The sequence below is a fragment of the Populus euphratica genome, unplaced genomic scaffold (genome assembly GCF_000495115.2).
Source record: "Populus euphratica unplaced genomic scaffold, PopEup_1.0 scaffold20.1, whole genome shotgun sequence".
Taxonomy (NCBI): domain Eukaryota; kingdom Viridiplantae; phylum Streptophyta; class Magnoliopsida; order Malpighiales; family Salicaceae; genus Populus; species Populus euphratica.
Window position 1 is genome coordinate 1,657,176 of NW_011499854.1, and position 23,436 is coordinate 1,680,611.

The 23,436-nt window shown below is 30.0% G+C and overlaps 4 protein-coding genes, 2 long non-coding RNA genes and 1 pseudogene across 7 annotated transcripts in view; 2 read left to right on the forward strand and 5 right to left on the reverse strand.

Annotated features, from left to right (window-relative positions):
• Positions 1-2,045, reverse strand: part of LOC105122596 (NADP-dependent alkenal double bond reductase P1-like) — a 6,304-nt pseudogene extending 4,259 nt beyond the window's left edge.
• Positions 1-11,475, forward strand: part of LOC105122598 (uncharacterized) — a 19,841-nt gene extending 8,366 nt beyond the window's left edge. Inside the window, exons 2-3 of the long non-coding RNA XR_841718.1 lie at positions 2,044-2,046; positions 11,318-11,475. This is a non-coding gene — a long non-coding RNA (uncharacterized LOC105122598). The remainder of the gene's footprint in view (positions 1-2,043; positions 2,047-11,317) is intronic.
• Positions 2,655-4,518, reverse strand: LOC105122595 (2-alkenal reductase (NADP(+)-dependent)-like). Its single transcript, XM_011021809.1, has 5 exons — positions 4,182-4,518; positions 3,908-4,085; positions 3,632-3,798; positions 3,462-3,544; positions 2,655-3,171 (listed from the first exon to the last, which is right to left on the reverse strand). Exons 1-5 carry the CDS (start codon positions 4,413-4,415, stop codon positions 2,793-2,795), a joined length of 1,041 nt encoding a protein of 346 aa, XP_011020111.1. The 5' UTR covers positions 4,416-4,518; the 3' UTR covers positions 2,655-2,792.
• LOC105122594 (uncharacterized) lies at positions 4,368-4,640 on the forward strand. Its single transcript, XR_841717.1, has 2 exons — positions 4,368-4,447; positions 4,525-4,640. It is a non-coding gene; the product is annotated as an uncharacterized LOC105122594 (long non-coding RNA).
• Positions 8,647-11,337, reverse strand: LOC105122593 (uncharacterized). 2 transcript variants are annotated; one of them, XR_841716.1, is made up of 8 exons: positions 11,223-11,337; positions 10,997-11,124; positions 10,787-10,847; positions 10,070-10,191; positions 9,368-9,438; positions 9,183-9,297; positions 8,945-9,086; positions 8,647-8,729 (listed from the first exon to the last, which is right to left on the reverse strand). XR_841716.1 is itself a non-coding variant. In XM_011021807.1 (7 exons), the coding sequence occupies exons 1-7, from the start codon at positions 11,269-11,271 to the stop codon at positions 9,012-9,014; spliced, it is 621 nt and encodes a 206-aa protein (XP_011020109.1). In that variant the 5' UTR covers positions 11,272-11,337; the 3' UTR covers positions 8,770-9,011. The 2 variants fall into 2 exon arrangements, 1 of the variants encoding a protein (XP_011020109.1); XM_011021807.1 differs by lacking the exon at positions 8,647-8,729 and having other exon boundaries at positions 8,770-9,086.
• A 2,610-nt stretch (positions 11,476-14,085) lies between the features above and the next one.
• Positions 14,086-15,255, reverse strand: LOC105122599 (uncharacterized). Its single transcript, XM_011021811.1, has 3 exons — positions 15,045-15,255; positions 14,838-14,945; positions 14,086-14,569 (listed from the first exon to the last, which is right to left on the reverse strand). The coding sequence occupies exons 1-3, from the start codon at positions 15,174-15,176 to the stop codon at positions 14,300-14,302; spliced, it is 510 nt and encodes a 169-aa protein (XP_011020113.1). The 5' UTR covers positions 15,177-15,255; the 3' UTR covers positions 14,086-14,299.
• A 4,999-nt stretch (positions 15,256-20,254) lies between these two features.
• On the reverse strand, positions 20,255-23,103 carry LOC105122600 (heme oxygenase 1, chloroplastic-like). The gene is made up of 4 exons (XM_011021812.1): positions 22,345-23,103; positions 21,310-21,533; positions 20,680-20,787; positions 20,255-20,521 (listed from the first exon to the last, which is right to left on the reverse strand). The coding sequence occupies exons 1-4, from the start codon at positions 22,778-22,780 to the stop codon at positions 20,432-20,434; spliced, it is 858 nt and encodes a 285-aa protein (XP_011020114.1). The 5' UTR covers positions 22,781-23,103; the 3' UTR covers positions 20,255-20,431.
• Between the last annotated feature and the right edge of the window lie 333 nt (positions 23,104-23,436).

Genomic DNA, 23,436 nt, shown 5'->3' on the forward strand with positions numbered 1-23,436 from the left:
CACACCACCAATCTTCAATTCGACCGTCCAGAATGAAGATCAACGTGTTTAGAAGCTGCTGTCAAAATCTCAGCCCGATCTAATGATGAACGAGCTGAAAATCGAAGGAAAAACACAGGCTGCTCTGCTGCCTCTTCTTCTCCTTTTCTCTCTTGATTTTCTTCTCTTCTTTTCTATTTTCCAATCTTCCGCTACAATACCCAAACCACTTAATTTTAAACATCAGGAGACATCCATCACATGAAAATTAATGTGGTGGTCCCACCATCACATAGTATAGGACCACACACAACAATATATATACACACACACACACACACACACACGTATATATATATGTTTGGAAAAAATATATAATGAGCATAGGCAGAATTCTGGCAGTATTGATTTGAAAAAAGTAGTAAAAAATATATTAAAGATTATTTGATTACTGCTTCCAATATAAAAGATTGAGATAATAAAAATAGAATAAATATATCTTTAGATAGCATGATAAAAAATTACTTTAAAGATGTAAACTGTCACATGAATAAATCTATTTATATATATTTGTTTTTTTAATTAAATATGTTTCTAACTCTTCTATATGTCATTTTTGCTTTGAGATATTATTAATCTAATGCAATACAGTAGATATTATAAATTTATGATTTTAACTAATATTCAAGAGAGGAAGTAACCTAGAACTCCAAGATGATAAGATAATGGGAATTCAATTGTTGGGTCTAGCTTCCTTAGCATTTCCACTTTTTGCACACTATAATCTCCCCAGTGTATAAATCCCACAACCAGGTCATCTTTCACGAACTCAGGATGATGAGAAACCAAAACCTTTGCTACACCAAGAGCTTGAATAGGCTGTCCAAAAAAAACAACCATGCTCGCTAAAGTAAAATTACTGTATTTTAATTTTGAGGGGTATCGCAGATCTTGAATTTATTTTCTAGAAGTACATCAAAATTTGTGGAATTAATCAAGATGCAAATAAATTAACCTAACCACTCATGATAATAAAAAAAAAAATACTGTATTTTAAAATTTAAATCTGATAAATAATACTTTGTCCATCAATTGTCATGCCTCCATTTAGCACCTTTTTTTATGTTTCTAACTCTTCTATATAAAAGAATGTTTTCGGACAATTTCTTGGATATTAATATGTATGATTTTTTATTTTATTTTAAAAAAATGATAATGAATGTATCAATTCATTAAATTATAGTATGTGAACCCTCTGTCTATGGTAAAAATAAAGTTTGAATAATTATTTTTAAATTTTTTATTCTATATTAAAAAGACATAATTTTACTTATATTTTTTTAATTTTTGATCTTTAAACTGATATTACAGGTTTTTTAAACTCTCATAATTAATTTTGTGATAGCTAGATGTTTTATGGAAAGCTCTGTAACATTTCTAATAGCTATTTTTTAAAAAAAATATTGTAACAACAACCAATTACAAAATTTTAAAATATTGTAACAACAACCAATTACAAAACAACACCTTAAATATTCTACAATTTATTTTCTAACTAGATAAATTTCCTTTTCTAGATAAAAACAAAAAAACGGCATCCATTAAGTGATTATAATAAAGACAAGATGACAAGCAACTTAGGCTTGCTTGGTGATAGAAAGGAGGCAGCAGGGAGGGCTGCTTTGCAGCATCAAGTTGTACTGTGATAATAAAGTGATGACATACCTGACCAGGAATGATGCCAGATTCAGTTTTTACTGATTTCTGTGAGGAGCTGTAACACTTCATGCGGTTAATCTGGGCAGGATCTATTGATACAAATAGGTTTCTTAGAATAATCTCATCAGAACCAGGCTCCGCCGACAGTCCAAGTGATGCCACTTTGAGCTCGAAGTCAGACTCATAAGCTGAGCCCTGCACGTGAGTCTTGATTGTTATATACCTGCTGCTCACTTCCATTTTAGTGTTCCTGCTGTGCTATCCAAAAATCCTGGTCTATGCAACAGAGTTGATTAAGTCGAGTGATGACTTTTTTCTGCTCTAGTTTTCAACAAAACATCAGAGACGGTGACCACTTGAACCACTCATGACTTTATCATCACAAGAGACACGCAATCATAACACTCAAAATCAGCAATGGAATCGATGCCTACCCAAAACCCACCTTGCTTAATTAATCAAAATTTCAAAGTTCCAGAGAATTTTGATCAAAATTTCGAAGTTCCAGAGAATTTCTTAAAATTTCAATGTTCCAATCAATATTTCAGTTTAGCCCATCTTTAAAAAATCAAGTTCCAACTGATTTGGGATCTCTTGCGGTTTCCATATAACCTTATGGCTTCACATCATCTTTCATCTTCAATTTCTATGGGTGCATCCTTGTCCTATTCGTCTGCTTCACAGCATCTAGATCTAGAACATGTGACATTCAAAAAACTTTGTTATTTGATTCAATTTACAAGGATAAATTGTTTTTAGATCAAAAGAGAGGAGAGAACATGATTCTAAAGAGAGAAAGCGGAACAAGAAAAGGACTGCAAAGTATAACGTACAGGTAATTTCATATATTCTATATGAAGGTCATTTCATCTTTTGATTTATTGGATCCATGTAAAGAGTAATTTTCAAAACTAGAAAGTGAAAAAGGTGATGAAACCTTAGGTGATTTCTTGTAATTATCCCAAAAAAATAATACTCAAAATATCATTCACCACACAGGAGAAAAAAAAGACAACAATTAATTTGATCAACAATGTCGCAATATTCTTTGTAGTTTATTGATCATAAAAACAAAATGAGTTTTCTCTTCCTAATCACTCATCTGCAATTTTAACAATCTTCTTTCCAACATTATCACCTCTGAATAGTCCTATGAAAGCTAAGGGGATGCTTTCTACACCATTAGAAATGTCCTCTTGCACCTTAATCTTGCCATTCTTAATGTATTCAGTCGTTGTCGAAAGAAAATCTGAATGCAAGCTCATGTGATCCATGGCCAGAAATCCTTGGATTTTAATCCTCTTGTATATAACATCTATCATATTTGGTGCTGCTCGTTTTGCAGCATCTGAATACTCAGCAATTGTTCCACATGCAGCTACTCTACCAAAGGGATTCATATTAGCAACAGCAGCTTCTAGCATGTCACCTCCAACATTGTCAAAATATATATCAATCCCATCAGGAAAGTACCTGTGGAATTAATGTGGAATCAACAAGCAAGCTCAAATGATTTATCAGATAAAAGCAAAAATAGTCAAACTTGACTATTTTTCAAATTTTCTTGTTTGTTTTCATGTATTTGGAGTGTCGAAGTGTCCATATTAGACATGGAATGCTCTGCAGCAACGTAGAACATGCTCAACGTTCAACTTCCAATTTTTACTTGTTATAGTTTTCACATTGAGTGATTTTCATAAGCTGAAGCTTTTTCCTTATTCGTTGACATCATAACCTGAAATATTGATTTTGATGTTTCTAACCTTGTGAGAGCGGAATTCAAATCAGTTTCTTCCTTGTAGTTGAAAGCATCATCAAAACCAAGCTTCTCCTTTAGCAATGCTACCTAAATAAATGATACGCTAACATAAGATTTTAATCCCAGCACGAAAAATCTTCAGATTGAAATACAAAACTAAACCAGATTCCTAACCTTGTCTCTGCTACCAGCACATCCAACTACATAGCAACCCGAAAGTTTTGCATACTGGCCCACCAAATTTCCAACTGATCCACAAGCAGCAGATACAAACACCTTTTCTCCCTTCTTGGGCTTGCATATTTCCAACAGCCCAGCATAGGCTGTTAGTCCACTTAATCCTGTAGCATGAAAAGATCAGTGAGCAAATCAAACAAATGTTCCTGATGATCATTACTATGCTGGTGATTTCTTAATTTTTCCAAAAAATGAAGACAGGTGATTGATTACCTAGAATTCCAGCATGATAAGATAACGGTAGTTCAGTTTTTGGGTCCAACTTCTTTAACATGCCTCCTTTTACTACACTATATTCTCCCCAGTGAACAAACCCCACAACCAAGTCATCTTTCACAAATTCAGGATTGTCAGAAACCAAAACCTTGGCTACTCCAGGAGCATCAATAGGCTGGCAAAGAGAAAGAAATAACCCAATGCTCCATCTGAATAATCTCCAACAAGGATATTTATTCTGAAACTATATATAGTAAATTGATGTACTTACCTGACCGGGAGCGATACCAACTGCAGCTTGTACTGTTTTCTGTGTGGAGCTGTAACTCTTCAAGCGGTTAAGCTGGTAAGGATCAATTGACACACACAGATTCTTCACAATGATGTCATTGGAACCAGGCTCCACCGATAATCCAAGAGGTGCAACCTTGAGCTCGAAATCAGACTCCTTTGCCGAACCCTGTATGTGTTTCGTTATTGTGATATACCTGTTGTTCACTTCCATCTCAATGCTCCTGTTGTGGTGAGTCTAAGAAGATAAAATCAGTGATAGAGTAATACAGAGAAAGGAAGAATCAAGAGAAGCCAACAAAAGGTCAATTTCTAAAGAATACCTGGCCCGTAATTTTGCTGCCAGTAGTTCTAGACAAAAATCAGATGGCCGTTGTTACTCCTATCATAAGTGGTAGTAATTGTGGTAGTTATTAAAGCGGATAAAATTTTCTTTCGAAAACAGAAATTGGATACTGAAAGGTTAATTCATGACTGGTTAAACTCGGATGAGAACTCTGCCCTGAAATAATTTTTTTTCTTCTTCAAAATTTATAACAATGAATAAAATAACCATACCTGGAGTTGACAGGGCGATTCGATAGCTTGAATTTTTAATCAAGGAAGATACTACACCGGCCTGGCTACTGTGGTATTTATTTTGGTTGAGGGATGTGGCTCCATACAAGAAGAAAGGTTATGATTTTCTCTCAAAGATTCCGTCCTCACAAAGCCCTTGACTTAGTGATGTCCAACCCTTGTCTTGTTTTATACTGAATATAAAATGAGTTCAAGTTGATCTGTGCTCGATGATTTCTAGAGATAATTAACAAAGAGCAATTAACCAGGAATTCAAACGAGAAAGATTCTGTATTATCATATCAATTTGATGTCATTTTCAATGGTGAAAAGGAAAGGTATAAAGAAATTAATTATGGCCTGGTACTATCAAAAAAACAAGTTTCATGTGCATGCTAACTCACCCATCGCATAAGATTCCCAGAATGAGTCGAGGGTGATGGCAACGGGTTGGGTCAGATTTTCATTGCCGGCCCCTCATTTGAATAAAATTATAATTAGTTTAGAAATGTGGTGGCAGTTGTTTTTTAAAATATATTAAAATAATATTTTTTTATTTTTTAAAATTATTTTAAATGTTATATATCAAAACAATCTTAAAAATATAAAAGAATTGAATTTAAATAAAAAAATTTCATCAACACAGGACAAATCAGACTTATTACGCTGCTAGTATACAAGTGGAGCCCTGCCAGCGAGATTTTGCCTTCTATCTCATGACAGAAATAAGGCATTCTGTGCATTTTATTTTTTATTTTTTCAATAAATAGTGTAATTAATTCCATATAAATAGTATATGGAATTAATTATACTATTTACCAAAGTATAAATAGTCTACAACAAATTATTCCATATAATTACTTCAACTAATTATGCCAAAAAGATTAACAAATAACTCACGTAAGCTAAAGAAAGATAAACTTAGGGGATTTGACCACGGGAAAATAAAAAGCCCACCATGATCAGACATAATTTCCTCACTCTTTCAAATACACCCTACTCGAACACCCAAAATTACAACAATTTCCCAGCTATAAAATATGAAGGAATTTATTTAATTAATATGATTTAAATAATTTATGAGTAAGTAAAAAAATAAGTTTAAAAAACTTTTAGTTTTTCTATTAAAAAATCTTTAGTTTTTTTATATTTAATCCTTAATTTATATTAGTTAATTAAATGTCGATAATGATAGAAATTAATTCTTTAATCTTTTATCTTTTAAAATTAATTGTAAAAAAATGATGAAGAAAAAATTTCTAACTTGAAATTTTAGATTTTTACACATTTTTTTTCACCATGTTTTTAGTGTATTTTTCTTTTTTATATTTTGATTTTTTTATAAAAATAAACCTTAGAATTTAGATTCTTTATTAAGAGATAATCAAGTCTTTTTAATTTGATTCATGTATTGAACTGCACATTTAAATACACTTATACTTAATTACAAACGATATTATAAGTAACAATTTAAGTAATTTTGTTCATGTATACACTTATACTTAATTACAAACGATATTATAAGTAACAATTTAAGTAATTTTTTTTACATCATGTATATGGATGTACCATTTATTTTTATACATTAATAAGTTTTTCAATATTTTAATATTACATGTCAATATCTTGATTATAAACTTTAATATTTTTAATATTACATGTCAATATCTTAATTATAAACTTTTTTTCTTCATTACAAGGACCTATTTGTCGTCGAAGAGACTAAATAATTTGTCAATCCTTTGAGAAGAGATAGCTTCCAAGATTATTTCCTGATACACATGCAATATTTTAGAATTTAATTCATATATAAGTACTCATGATGTTTAGTTTTTATCAATCTACATTAGCAAATCATTTTCATTAACTTGCTTGTACATATTTCATAGCAAACTTTAATATAATATTTTATTTTCACCCATTATTGATGAAATCCCTTTCTTTGTTAATACTTATTATTAATCATCATTATCCCACTCCTTTTAAAATTCCTTAAATTATAATTTTTTTTCTAAAAAATATACATAAATATACACTTCTTATTAGTTATCTTGTTGTATTACTCAATAAATATACATAATTTATTAAAATACAACAAAAAACTTTGTTAACCTTTTTTTTATCGCCATATTATTCACTTGAAGAAGAAATTTTGGAGATTTATGGGAGAAAATAGAAAGTCTTCATCTCTTTTTTTTTTTTTCACCACGGCTGTTCAGCCAACTATTATAAATGGAGAGAGTGATGATTTTTCACTTGTTTACAAAAATATCCCTCCTTCATGCCCTTAATTAAAATTTCATGCATGTTACCTGGTTGCAGACAAAATCTTTTTAAACTCTAATTGAGCTAAAATTTTAAATAAAAATAAATTAATATATCAAGTAATTTCATATAAAATTTTAGTCTAATCTAACATTTGAATTAAAATTTATGTGTAATAATATAAAATTAATTATTTTGTGATTTCCTCATCAAAAATCCAAATTTTTTTTATTATTTCCTTTCATAAATCATATCAATCATTACTCTAAATCTATCATTTTTATATTCTCAAAATATTTTTATTTATCTTTTCATCATTTATTTTATTTATAAATTTGTTATTGTTTCGCGATAATTTTACCAATTGATTTTTAATAAATACTTACATCATCACTCTTTTCTATGTTTTTAAATTATTATTTCTTATTGTTTATTATTTATTACCATGTTAATTTATTAGTATTATTTCTCATTTTTTCTTATTTTTTTATCCATCATAACTCGTTATTAATTTCAATGACGCTACACATTTTAATTTAAGATTTATAACCCTCATTTTAATTTCAACAATGCCATTCAATTTATTCATGAATATCATTCTCTTTATTCCACATCACATTAATTTTTTTGTATCATTTATTTTTTTAATCCCAAACTTAAATTTCTCTTCAATGATGCAAATTATCAGAACTACCTTCACTACACGATTTATAAGAGCGTTCCAACACCCTTAGTTAACACTGTACCGCTATCCGTCGTTTCACATAAGGTATGATAACTTTTTCCACGTATACAGTTTCCATTTATTCTTGGTATTGTTAGTTAAGATACCATTTAATATACTTTTCGACTACTAGCTTTACTTTATATTTTCGCTGACAACTTGTCATCCGTGACATCATTGCCATAATCACCTCTTTTGTTAATCATTTAATAATTATATGTAACTCAGTTGTTTAAATCTTAAATTTATTTTTTAAAAATTATTAATTTAAATTTTATAAGTCTCTAAATTATTAGAAATTTATATAATTATTAATTTTAAAATTTATAAAATTAATCAAAATACACGCAAACTAATCCAAATATTCATATTAATTAAAAAATCATGTCTAAACTAGTCTATGGTATCACAAATCATGCTTTAATAATCTTAAACCCATTGAAATCGAGATTTTTTTTTTTTTCACATAACCTTTATTAAGGCTATACCAAAATTAATGTGAACCGTTTTCAAGGTATCGACTCATACATTCACAATTATATCACAATCTTAATTGTGTTCACAAACACTGCACAAAAATTAGGTTCACTTGATATTGAAGTGGAAAGAAAATGAATCCTCTTGGTGTTATTTCCATGCCAAACAAGAAGCTTGAAAGTCAGGACAGAGAGAATCAGTGCAGAATCCAATTCGAGGTGGATGGACAAGATCTAAAGAAGAGGTCTATTTGGTCATGCAAGGGGAGAATCCCTTGGATCCAGAACAAAGGAAAACTAGGCAATGGTTTGCTGCTATATGAGACTTTTTTCAAGTCAGGCACCTGTTTGTGCATATTTTGTAAAGAGCATGTGAATTCATGACCATACATGTTTTGCAGTAGTAATAAAACCCATGTACGTCTAACAAAATTCTACTGACTTGCAAAATACAGACATGTTTCTACACAGCCAAGAATCAATCAGTAGGAGCAGCATCTGTTTCCTGCAACAGAAATCAACACGGACATGAGGGAGAGGGGGGCTTCACATCGCAGAGTAATAATTTAAGCAACTCATCCACATATATACAAATTTCCATCATTCTATAATTTCTTGCTCTGATTTCTATAATTATACATGGAGTTCATTAACCAAATAGCCAGATACAGTTGCAGCTACTTGAAGTAACAGCAGAAGCACCGGAAAACTCTGGCATACCTTGTTGATACTACTGCACCAAAATCTCAAACTAATTGCTGGATGGTTTAACCTTGAAGCTCGAGCCTTATGATTCTTTTGGTCCACTAGTTTTTGAAGGACCAGCTCTCTCCACCATAACGTCATAGAGTTGCTTGCCATTCTATTTATAAAAGAAGCAGCATTGATCATAAATTTTGGAGACAGAAACGTAATGATGCATTGGAGCTCTGGTGTTTATTTTCTATGATATACTTACAAAAATTACTGGGAAGAAGTGCACTTGTCCTTCAGGTTTCGTCTGTGTCTCTTTAAAGTACACCAGAATCGGGAAATTTGGCCACCACAGTTCCCAATTCACAAATGTCGAATATCTGTAGTAAACTGAGGGGTGAGTAGGCTTCATTGATCCTTCAAATTTGTAGGAAGCACAGAGAGACTTACTTCCAACGGTTTTTTCCGCCCACAAAGACATTTTCACCTGATTCCTGAAGCTGCTCACCTACTTTTACCTCCTATATGACCACAAATATCACGTCCATGTAAAGCACAACGAAGTCTAGAGATGCCAGCTAAACGAAAAATCAACAACAACGGCACACAATGCATAAAAGATATGAGTTGACACTGACTGCAAGTTGGGAAAAAAAAATTCATCGGGTTCCACACAAATCAAATTTCTCAGAAGAAACTACGTGCATTTCCATTTAAGTAAGCCAAGATAGCAAGATTTATTCCTCAATTCATTGAAAAACTCACAGCAGCTAACCTCTTATACTTGATTTGAGTTTCATAACAAATGAATTCAGTAGAAATAGATTTCAAATATAAGCATCATTAATCCTTTTGCGCAACTACTTACAGACGATTTCAATGGGAAAGCAAAATTGCTACCCTAACAAACACATGCACTCATGTATTATCACTAATCTGAAATAGCCTCAATCAAAACCTATAACTTATAGAACTCACTCAACTCAGTCATTAAAAAACATGGGTTGTTCAAAGTACATGTCATTGCTGTTAACCAAGTGTAATGAACGAGATGTGAATAGATTATAATAGAGATAACAAATTAACACGGATTCATCTCTTTGTTTCTTAACTTTTAGAGAATTAACTATTAGTACAAGTAAGTCAACAAACCAGAGCTTTGTCGTCGAAAACAAATCTCACTCTAGTAGTCTGGAACAATAGCAGCAAGCCAAGGAGACCAGCAGGCGCAGCTGGCAATAGATTATTTGTATATGCTAACCCACCAGCTAAACCTGTTTGAATAGAAATATCACATCATATATAAGACTTTACTTGTCAAAGAAACCTCAGAGTTTCACACGATGAGAAACTAGGAGAGACAGTGAACAACTTTTACTAATTCATGTTTATCTTTTTAATTACACAAATGCAGGCATTAAAAAAACCTACGAAAATCCAATCACCCTTGGGCATGGAGCATCAACAGAACAAAAGCCAAATCCAAGTTGACCCAATCAAGAAAAAAGAAAGATAAGGCTAGTTAATAGGCATGAATGCAAGTTTCGGTATGCAGACTCTAATTGGTCCAAGCAAAACTTTAATCCAAAGACCACAAGATTAACATCCATACACATACAATTCATCATGTGAAATGCCACTACTGTCTATACTGCTTGGTCTGGTTACTTTCCATCTTATTCATCATTAACTAAAAAGAGAAACCCGGATCAAAATACCCCACTTGCAAAATTCCTAGGTCAGTTCAAAGTGGAATCTTAATTGTTAATACCACAATGCTTCTCAAATCCTCCAAGCCATTCTCCTGATGAAATAATTTTCACAAGCAACATACTCTTTGCGCACAAAATCAAGTGCTTATATACGTACCAAGTAAGACAACTGGGATTCTGTAATCAGGCTCAGGAACAACAGTCTTTCTCCTTCCAAGCTGTGTCAAAAAAAATAAAAACATGGCGAACATATGAAAAACAATAATTTATCAAAATGAAAGTAGCCCATATACAAGAAACACACCCATTAAATTACCAAGGAGCTAATGAATCAAACATAGAAAATTTCGATAGTATAATCACGAACCACTGAAGCAGCAACAAAAGGGTCTCTCCGTATACTTCCAGTTTCCTTCTTTATACGAATTTGATTAGCTATCACTTTGCCATAGAATGAACTCCTCAGGTTCATCACATATCCATTCACTTCCCTATCTGTTAAACAAGAATGAAAATGAAAGATTCGAGACAACCACTTATAATTCAAAAACCCAGAGGCGTTTTTCAATGGACTTAGGGATAAAGGTTCTTACTTTGCGAAGGGAGAATGCACAAGGTCGATAGCGGAGCACTAGCCATCATTTTTTTAAGGAGAAAACAGAGGATTTTGAAAATTGTAAGAACCAAGTTAATGCACTTGGTTAACGAAGTGCAAACTACTACCTAGGCATGGATAGGAAGGGCACTGGAGTGAAAGGAAAGGAAAGTATTTCTTACATGTGAGGCGTTATCTGTTAATACACTTGGGTTCCTTACAACCACCAAATAACTAAAACAAGCGCCCACTGAGAAGAGAAACTTGTTTTAACGTTCAAAACTATATTTATTTATATTAGATTTGATATTTGTCGGTTGATAAAGTTAAGAGGGTTTTTAAGAATTATAATAATTATTTTTTAAAATACTTTTCATTTCAAAATATATTAAAATAATATTTTTTATTTTAAAAAAATTATTTTTAACATCAAATTTAAGACATTCAAAAAAAATTATTACTTTATAAATACGATTTCAGAGTTACACTTTTTCTTTTTCTTTTTTCTCCACGACGTAGCCAATCCATTAATGATTTTTCACAAATGCATGCCCTCAATATTTATTTGCATTGCTTTCAGACCGTTTCAAGATTCAGATTTCAAGTTTTAATTTGATTATCAATCCAAATCAATGTTATTTTTAATTTTAAAAAGATCAATAAGTTATAATCAGTTTTTAACCGGATCTTATCGCAGTCAACTCAAGTTATTTTATCATATCACACCGAATTTTTTTTTTCTATTTTTTCTTCAGATTCAATTTCAATCCTGAATTGGCTAGATCCCTACTAACTTGCTGGGCATAGCTCAATTAAAATATTTTTAATTTAGAAAAATACACTTAGTAAAAATGAGTTCCAAACGCCCTTTAGAAAAAGACACTTAGTAAAAATGAGTTCCAAACGCCCTTTCTTCTCTACGTACCGAATACGCAATGAATAATAAAACCACTTCTCACTTTCCGAACTCCCAAATTCCTATCATCCCTCACCAAATAAGATTTAACAATGCTTCAACAGCACAAATGAATAGGGAAAAAAAAAAAAAACACTAAACATGATCATCGGTTGGACCAGCCCACTCCATCATTCACCAAAAAAAACAATGTTGTAATATTGACAAACAACAGGTTAATACTTTTTAGTTATTATAAAGATCTTGGTGTTTTATAGTTGTTTATGCCAAAACACAAATAAATGTGAATTGTACTATTTATCTACGTGCAATCTTTAACAGTTTAATTTGGCCTTTGAAGTTTTCATAAAAGTTCAATTTTATCCTTAGAGTTTTTTACATTTTTATCCTGATAGTTTTAGGTTTTCATGTATTGGCATTAAAATAATGAGGTTGCAAAGTTCTTTTATTATTTCATTTGATTTTTTTATTTTTAGATTAATTCAAAAGTGTTTTGAAATTTAAAATGGAGATACTAAGGTGCTTTAAATGAAAATAAGTTAAAATATTGGTTTTTAATTGGGACTCAAATTTCTTCATCATTAAAAATGATCGAAAGATGACATCATCCACTTATTTATCATAAAAAAATAAGGTGTGTCTGGTCGTTTTTAAATAAAAAAACAGGTATACGTGGACTTCATTCACTTGACCCATATATTCTTTTTAGATATTTTTAAAATAAAATCCACTGTAGATAAATAATTATAATGATATTTACAAAATTAGTTGACTATAATAATTATATATGAATCTAATATGTAATTAAAAAGATTATACTTGAATAGTCAATGATAATAAAATATATATATATATATATTATGAATTCTTACATAGTTTTCATAAATTAATTATTTTTTATTTTTCCATTTAGTTGTATAAAAATTATCAAGACATGATTTTTTATATTTTTATTCTTATTTTGTTGAAACTTGTTTTTCAGTTCATGATAATCTTTTATTCAAACAATATGCTCATAATAAAAAAAAAACATGTTTTCATTACAATAAAATTAAATGATAAGGAAAATAAGAATTTGACTAAAAAAATATTTTTTTCTCATGAATTTACATTATTTGAATTTTTATGAATAATTATTTTAATTACTCTAAGTTTTTATTCAAAAAACCATGTTGTTGATTAAAAAAAATGTCTAAATAATAAATGAGAATTTTGAATAAAGAGGTAAATCTTTCTTTCAGAATTTAAATCATTTGAACACTTTTGAATATTTATTTTAATTATTGTAGAATAAATAAAAACTATATTTAACTTAAAAGAATAGCTCTGGTGTTAGCAGTTTTGCACCCGGAAAATCAATGGCAATGGCCTTCCCTCAATGCAAATTTCTGCTCTTCGAAGGACTTTCCCTCCCTGTTTTCCAGTGAAGGATAAGAATCTAGTCTCGTTGCCTTCGTTCTTTCTTCTTTTTCATAGTTTATTACACCTATTTTACCATTAATTAACCAGTGTAATTTGATTCTATGTAGTCTATAATTGTAAAATATTTAGATATGTATTTATTTTTTACTTCTTATTATAAATTTTAACTTTTCATTTTTGTTTTTAATTAGCGTTTATAATATTTTTTTTATGATTTATCAGTTTATATATTTTTTAATTCACTATATTAAGTTAAATATAATCTTTTTACTTCTCAATTAAAATATTTCATGACACTAAAAAATATATTCATAGCATCAACATCTTCCTTTCTTGTATTAGAAATTAAATTGAAATCATAGCGTGGTCATGTAACTAGTTTTAACTCTTAAATATAAATAAATACACCATTTTCTGGCAAGCATACTGAGATTTAAAAAGTGCTTAAAATAATAATCTTAAAAAATGATAAATTATTTTATTATCTTCATGTCACAAGGCTGCTCGAAAAGAGTCCAAGCACTATAATTAAATGAATTTCTTCAATTTACTAAAGAATAGGCTCTCGGTGCTTTTATTAGAGGATTACATGAAAATAAACCCTCAAGAATAACCATGATCAACAAGGTCTTGGTAACGAGGTCAATCCTCAACTATATGACAAGCCCATTAGTAGTTATTATCATAATATGTTTAACAAAACACAACAACAATCATCATCATGATCATATTGTCGTCTACATAATTGCCGTTGACAGAGATGCACGAACACAGACATTAAACCCATACCAAACCCCATTCGGAAGGAATTTGTTGTAGTTGAATTTAACAGTCTTGGTGTATGGACCGTAGATCTTCACGCTCTGAGGTTTCCAGCCATCATATCCTGTTCTAAGCATGTATAGATAGCAGATATCATAAACACATGGTCCATTTATCTGGAATGTATCTGTTGAACACCTCTCAAATGTTCCTGAAGATGGATCGTCAAGCCTCTTCATATAGACCTAAAAGAATCAATCAATCTATTAAACAGTTTTTAAAATCAGATCAGACCCTTTAACTAGAATTTATTTTCCTTTCATGGGTTCATTTTAGATTTTGGTGCCAAGATCTGTACGTAGCAATGAAAATCTGATTAGGCTGGAGATGTACTGTTCTTGTGCTGCTGGTTTCTTTACATTTTCTTACAGCTCATTAGCAACTAAGCAAACATGAATCCAGACCCAGGATATATTAGATCTTATGTAGAACTAAACTAGGTTGCATACTAACCTCGTTGCCGTAGGAATCACCAAAAGCTAGACTGATTTTGTCTCTGGTGTAAGTTGTAGAGGTGCAGCTGGTCTTTATAACAAGAGTGTATGGACAGCTCTTTGCAGCCTGAAAAAAAGAAGGAAAAATAAGCAATTATACAAGCCTTCTGAATAATGTGAATAAAAAATCATGTCAAAAGAAATGCTAATTTCGATTGCTCCATACCTGAATATTTTTGGGATTGAAGGATTTCGGACCATGGGGCTGCAGCAAGGTAAGAGAGAGAGATCTAGCATGTGAGAATGTTAGGGAGGAGAAGACAAAGATGAGCCAAAACAATGAGATTTGTTTGACCATTTTTGTCCGTTTTTCTTACAGAGAGAGAGAGATAGAGAGAGTTGATTCATTTAATATCTCTCCTACCATATATATGGAGATGGGAAAGATATTGATTCATGAAGTTAATTACTAAACAATAGACAGCAATGAAAAGAAAGTGCTAGGTCTACGCCTGGTACATTATTGAGTTTCTTGTTGAATTTCCAGCTCGTACACGTATTTGGAGAGGATGGCAGCATGCTCCACGGCTATTTAGAGTGTATTTGATATTATACTGGTAGCTATTATAGTTATAGTTATGATTTGAAAAAAAAAAATTTAATAAAATTTTTTTTAATTAAAGTTAATATTTACATATATAATAAAAATATTTTTAATTAAAGTTAATATTTACATATATTTGATTAAAATTATGGTTAAAATTAAAGTTAAATAAAAAATAATTTAATGTGTTTGGTTAAATACATGCTTTTAAAATTGAGGTTATAAAATAATTTTAAAAAATATATATTAATATTAACAGTTTTTAATTTAAATAATATTTTATATAAAATATTTTTTATTATTTCATTAAACTATCTATAATTTTATCATATATGAAATACATATGACAAGGATTATATTTTTTTTGGTTTCTTAAGCGCACAATAACATCAGGAATAAAATTAGAATTGCGATCAAATTTTACAAATGTTATGTCATCAAGCGATCTCTGTCTAATTTATATAATGTTATTAAATAATATTAAACACTAATTTTTTAAATAAAATATAATTAAAAAATAAAAAATAATTTTTATTTTTTATTTTACTGGATTGTACCTGTTTCAATATATTATAAGTTTTGGAGCAGAACCGGCCGGTCAAAATAATGTAGATACTATACTGTTCAAGCTAATTAATTAGTATGATGCGCCTAAGAAATAGCAAAGGCAAGAACGTGAAGAAAAAGCATGTAATTTCTGCTTTAACAAAATGGTTTTTTTAACGAAGATAATAATAGAGTTCACACATAAAAATTATGGTTGATTTTACAACCAAACAACATGTTATCATTATTATATAATAAACAAAGCAGCAGACGCTTAACTGTTAATTAATAATAACTCATGGATAAATTTCAATTTATTCCCTCAAAATATACATGTTTTCTTATTTTCATCTAAAACTTTTGATTAACTTTAATTATATCCTATATCTTCCATTTCTTCCTACTATCATTTCCATCAGGTTTGTAAAGTTCAATTTGATCACGAAGTTTATGAAATATCTCAATATCATCCAAAAAAAACAAACAAATTGAAGATATATTGGCGCGCGGTGGTTGTTTTAGTGAGCTTGCACTATATATAGGAGGTCATCTTTTTTCCATCTAGATCTAGTAACAACACCAAATCTATAGGTTGTGCGGGCTCAGGATCGAGAGGAGCACATGCATTGACCAACACATCTAATATATATATATATATGTAAAAGTAGCTTTTAAAGAACAATTACTATTCTTGAGTGAATATGAGCCAATTTTAAAGTCAAATGGAGTTTAGTATTCTGTTCCAAATGAAGGATGGATAATTTTATATGTGTGTGTGTGTGTGTATATATATAAGTAGCTTTTAAAGAACATTTAGTATTCCAAACTTGATGAAAATAAATGAATTTATAAGACAAATTTGGATTTACATGATGTGGTGCATATGTTGTTCAAGAAGAAAGTGTACTATGAAAGAGGAATATGAATAATTATGAATGTACAAATAAGCAAGAGAAACAATAGAATGTAAATAAAATATATTTGCAGGTAATATGTAAGTCAATATGTTCATGTGTATGTTGTTTATTTACATGCTTTATTTTTATAATTATGTCATTAACCAAAGGGATTTGAGTGATTAGTTAAGCACAATAGTAAAGATTCTGTATACAAAAAAAAAAAAACATTAACCTGACTATTGAAGGTGATATGATATCTTTACAAGGTTTGTTATTTATTATTAAATTTATCAAGCACAAATCAATTTTTTAATAATAATAAAATAATTAAATTGCTTTTAAAAATAAAATTTAAACTCACATCCAAAAAATTATTTATATTTTCATTATAACTTTTTAATTATAATCAAATTGATTAAAAAAATTTAATATTTTAATAAATAAAAAATCATTAGCTCATATAACACATATGTTAGCGTATGAAGAGGCCCCCGCCTTCTTCAAGCAATATGTGAGACGATATAAGATAGTGAAATGTCACTTTTTATGGCTATATTAAAAGTGTCCTAACATGTTTTTCTTGATTGTCAAGCACATGTACATGATGACATAACAGTTAAAATCTAGTGAATATTTTTTATTCTCTTTTCTTTTCTCTCTTTTTTTGTTTTGCACTAGCATGCAAAAATATAAAGGTTTCTTATCATTTTTTTTTAATTTAATTCTTATTTTTTTATTACTATTTATTTTATTTTTTATCTTCTATATTGATTTTTTATCTTCAATTTTGTCCCTTATCATTTAATTTCATTTAATTATTATATTGTATTTGGTCCTTTTTTTATTTATTTTTATTTTTTTAATTGAATGTTTTTCAATTTCATCCCTATTTCAATTCATTTTTATGTGAAATCTGATTCTCATTTTTTTTGTTGCTATTTATTGGTTTTGAATCTTTTTTTTTTCAATTTTATCCCTTGACATTTATTTGATTGAGAATTTTGCTTCGTTACTTTTTTTGTTTGCCTTACATGAAGTTAGTCTTGAACTCATAACTAAAGTAACAGGTTTTGAAAGTTAACATAGGATAACTTTAATCCTTTTTAAGTCTTTTTTTTAAATTAATTTTTTTAATTTTATCTTTTAACATTTAATTTATTAAGAATTGGTTATCATGCTCTTTTTTTTTGTATTTTTATTTTTATGGGATTATCTCAATCCTATGTTTATAGTCGTCGAGTTTGCAAGTTAATTCAGATCTTTTTTTATTGGTTTTTTATTTATTTATTCAATTTTATCTTTTAATATTAAGTTGTTTTTTAAAGAACATTTAGTATTCAAAACTTGATGAAAATAAATGAATTTATAAGACAAATTTGGATTTACATGATGTGGTGCATATGTTGTTCAAGAAGAAAGTGTACTATGAAAGAGGAATATGAATAATTATGAATGTACAAATAAGCAAGAGAAACAATAGAATGTAAATAAAATATATTTGCAGGTAATATGTAAGTCAATATGTTCATGTGTATGTTGTTTATTTACATGCTTTATTTTTATAATTATGTCATTAACCAAAGGGATTTGAGTGATTAGTTAAGCACAATAGTAAAGATTCTGTATACAAAAAAAAAAAAACATTAACCTGACTATTGAAGGTGATATGATATCTTTACAAGGTTTGTTATTTATTATTAAATTTATCAAGCACAAATCAATTTTTTAATAATAATAAAATAATTAAATTGCTTTTAAAAATAAAATTTAAACTCACATCCAAAAAATTATTTATATTTTCATTATAACTTTTTAATTATAATCAAATTGATTAAAAAAATTTAATATTTTAATAAATAAAAAATAACTAGCTCATATAACACATATGTTAGCGTGTGAAGAGCCCCTCATCTTCTTCAAACAATGTGTGGGACAATATAAAATAGTGAAATGTCACTTTTTATGGCTATATTAGAAGCATCCTAACATGCTTTTCTTGGTTGTCAAGCACGTATACATTATGACATAACAGTTAAAATCTAGTGAATATTTTTTATTCTCTTTTCTTTTCTCTCTTTTCTTCTCAAGTTTTGCACTAGCATGCAAAAAAATAAAGGTTTCTTATCATTTTTTTTTTAATTTAATTCTTATTTTGTTATTACTATTTATTTTATTTTATTATCTTTTATATTGATTTTTTTTCTTCAATTTTGTCCCTTATCATTTAATTTCATTTAATCATTATATTGTATTTGGTCCTTATTTTTTTATTTTTTTTATTTTTTAATTGAATTTTTTTCAATTTCATCCCTCAATATTTGATTTCAATTCATTTTTATGTGAAATCTAATTCTCATTTTTTTTGTTGCTATTTATTGGTTTTGAATTCTGTTTTTTTTTTAAATTTTATCTCTTGACATTTATTTGATTGAGAATTTTGCATGTCATTTTAAAATTGCCTTACATGAAGTTAGTCTTGAACTCATAACTAAAGTAACAGGTTTTGAAAGTTAACATAGGATAACTTTAATCCTTTTTAAGTCTTTTTTTTAAATTAATTTTTTTAATTTTATCTTTTAACATTTAATTTATTAAGAATTGGTTATCATGCTTTTTTTTTTTGTATTTTTATTTTTATGGGATTATCTCAATCCTATATTTATAGTCGTCAAGTTTGCAAGTTAACTCAGATCTTTTATTTTTTATTTTTTAATTAATTAATTTATTTATTCAATTTTACCTTTTAATATTAAATTGTTTGATAATTAAGCATTAAAATTTTATTTTATTTGGTTTTAACAAAGTTATTTTAGTATCATGATGATATTGCAGATTTGAGATGATTAGATTTTTTGATGTGTTTATTTATTAACATTGCATTTTTTTAGTAATATTATTAAATTAACTAAACTAATTAAATTCAATCACGTAAATAACTCAAATCCAGAGTTTTTTTTTTTTCGTTTCTTAAAAACATTTATGTTACCTTTTCATTTTTTTCATGGTTAAAAAAATACTTAAACCGATTTGTGCTACAGATCACCTAACTAGTAGGTCGAAATGGTCTCTCATGGTATAGACCTGCTTCAGTAACTTGGCACTCTCACAGTGCAAAGGTCATAAGACCAGCTTCAAGATGATGCCATCACCATCTCATTCCCATGACATTCAAGATTCGGGACCTCTTTTTAGCAGCAGAATCCAGCTATCTCAAAATTCATTGCCCGACTATCTACTCCACAATATGATAATCAATCACTTCTACCATTTTTTTAACATGAAAACCATCCACACTTCAAAAGAATTCTTCTGTAACAAAATTTCAAAAGGGAACTTAGCCCAACGCCAGAGAGTTCAAAAATGATCTCCTGCGTTTCAACACCACGCTTTGGCCAAAGTGAAGGTGATTGAATTTATTATATTGAATAAAGTACATCATAAGTTACATGATTTCATTGATAGTAAAGTTACAATGGAAAAAGAAGAGACTTCATCGTATACACACATACTTGAGGCTTGCGCCTTTACACAAGACTACAAGCATGTCAAGCAATTATAACATCACTATAATATCAGGCGAAGAATCTCCCCTGAATGCTTGAATGATTTCTCTGTTTCTTCTAAACAGTGGTTCTTCTCCTCTCTGGTCCAGCTCTGAGCAATACCAACAATTAACACATTATAGTTACGAGATTGTAGAACTCATAACAGAATGTTCATAGAAGTAAAGTGAGTCATATTAATGATACCAGGTTGAGATTAGCAATGAAATGAGATTAGCAGGGAAATTTTGCAAGAATAGCAAGAAATACCTCCGCAACTTTATTCAATTTGTCCCTGACATTCTGCAACAGCTGGGAAAGGTCACCATCCCATTTATAGAATTCTAACTCCTTTTTCTCAAGTAACTGCTCAGCAACCTGATGCAAAACAAAATGGTAAAAGTGAATATAGCACCTCACAAACGAAAATATTATTGATATTAACTAAATGCATTTCAAGACACATATGAAAAATCAAAAGGTTGAGCTAATTGAAAAATGTTACCAGTGCCTATATCAGGCACCGCACTGGGTTATATCCACATAGCTGCTGCCAGAAAACCTTTACACAAACCAGACCATAATTGACAAGAGAAAAGGCACATCCTAATTCATTACAAAACTGCTATCCTGTTGTGTTAACAAAAATTATCTCTTAGATGGATTATGGTACATAAGAAAATAAAGCTTAGGTCAAAGAGAAATCAGTATACAGATAAATACTCTTGAGGAAAAAAGAAAAGAGGCTTCAAAATTCCCTCACGCCCATGCCCAAACATCAAATAGTACCAAATATCAGCTAACCATGAAGCTATAAATATAGCTCCATCCATGTAAACGCATACCATGTAGCATGAAAAATATTTTTGGCACATTTTCAAGTTAATAATATTTGCTTACCTTCCTCCCAATCATTCGACCACCAGCAGAGTGGGCAAAATATATGTTGTAGAAATGACAAATAAATGCTTGAGGATCCTTTTCTGACAATTCCTGCAGGATCTGTGAATAGGTAACACCAGGAGAAGAAGGTTCCGGAATGGTATACCCTTGCTCTTTGAACCACTCCAAATCTTTTGCCAACTTTTCAGATCTTTCCAATCCAGTGTTTCTGAACTCAGCATCTAAGGGAAAAGATAAAACCAGATTTTGAGTTTAAGCTCTCCCATAAGTGAAAGTCATTACACATATTGACACCATGGTCTCCAAAAATGTGCACAAGCTACAAGGAGTGCAAAAGGGAAATTGGGGATGCATTGATATAAAACAATAAAACCAAAACACCACCAAAACGATTCCTCCCCATGCATTTTACAGGCATGGAGTGGTAAATGTAAAAGCATGTCCAACTTTTGCTCATTATTATGATCATTAACCACAACAGACATTGATTTCACCAGTCTCACTTTCTAAAAGGACAATTCGAGATGAAATTAGTGGGGGGTGTTGGATTGGGAACCCTGCAATATGGCTGTTCTTCTATTCCACATTGCAAAAGGAGCACTCAACCACTAGAACCAAAGCCTTAAACTTAAATGAGAGTCTATGCTTTACCATAACTAAGCCGAACCTCACTTTTAGCACAAACACACCCCACCCCTCATACTACAGGGCAATTTATGAATTACAAATTGAAAGTCAAACTTCCATAATAGAGGGCTGATTTGCCAACAATAACTTTGAATTCCATAATGCCTAGCAAAAATTACTAGTGCAGACAAATAAAAGCTAAATCAAAAGACTACAGAAACACAATCCTTCAAGCAATTCAATAACAATCACTGAACCAAACGAGATAACCATTCCCACACCTCAGGGACAAACATAAACAATATTAAAAGACAGGCAAACAAATCATCCAAAACAAAATCAAACTAACAAAAGGATATCAATAAATTCATAAATAAAAACCTTTAAAAAAAGAATCAAACTTACAAAAAGGAAAAACAGCTTTTTCCACAATCCCTTCAAGTGTATCATAAACCAACTTGCTATCAACCAAAAACTTCAGGTACCCGTCAATAGTAGGCTCCCATTTACGCACAGCCTCTTCTTCTTTCTCTTTCACCTCCTTCTCTCCTTCCTTTGCTTGCTCCCTTGTATGCAACTTCATAGCGACAAACCTCATCTCCTCCACAAACCCTTTTGCCTCACCTGGATACCTCTTCTTAGGCTTCTCAGCTGTTGTAGCAGACACAACAGTAGCAGCTTTCAAAGGCATTCTATCAGAGATTGGAACTTTAAATTGAAAAGACAACCTTTTTGACACCAAACTTGATTGAAAAAAAGTTTCAAGACAAGGAGATGAGGATTTGAGGTGGGGCTTGTTAAATAAAAACTGGGTTTTTGAGATTGGTGTCAGAGAAGCCATGTTTGTCAATAAATATTGGAATTTGACAGCAAAGTTCGAAAATTTTATGAAGAAAGATAGAGTACACGGCACCTTCTTTGATTAAAGAAAGTTTAAGAGAGGGCAATTAAAGAAAGATGAGTTGGCTTCAAATGGCTGTTTAAGTACTCTTGAAGACAAAGAGATAGACACGGATGCAGTAGTCTCTGTCTGTCTGTCTGTCTTTGCATGTAAGTGACTCTAGGCTATGTGAATAAGAAAAAAAATGGGAGAACTGAATAGTGGAGTATGGGTTTCCTCTCCTTTCCAGCTTTCCTTGTAGTTGTGCGCATCTATGGAGTTCTATGCTATTGGACCTGTGCTGCTGGATATGGTCTGCGGTAAAGTGTCTTTTGGGACCTATAGCTTTAGCAATATTTCACTTTCACTCCTATTGTTTTAATGTTTCTAACATCAATTTTATAATGTAAGGATTCTTTTTGTTTTTGATATTTTATGGTAAAGAATATAATATAGATAATATTTATATTCATAAGAACATGTCTAACTAACAGTCTAATGTGTTGCTCTTCTAGTGTATTTGTTCTTAGTTTCACTTTTTTTATTTAATTATTGTTCAGATACAACATCAAATGAAAAAAAAATTCATTAAATAGGTATTATTATTATTCATGAAT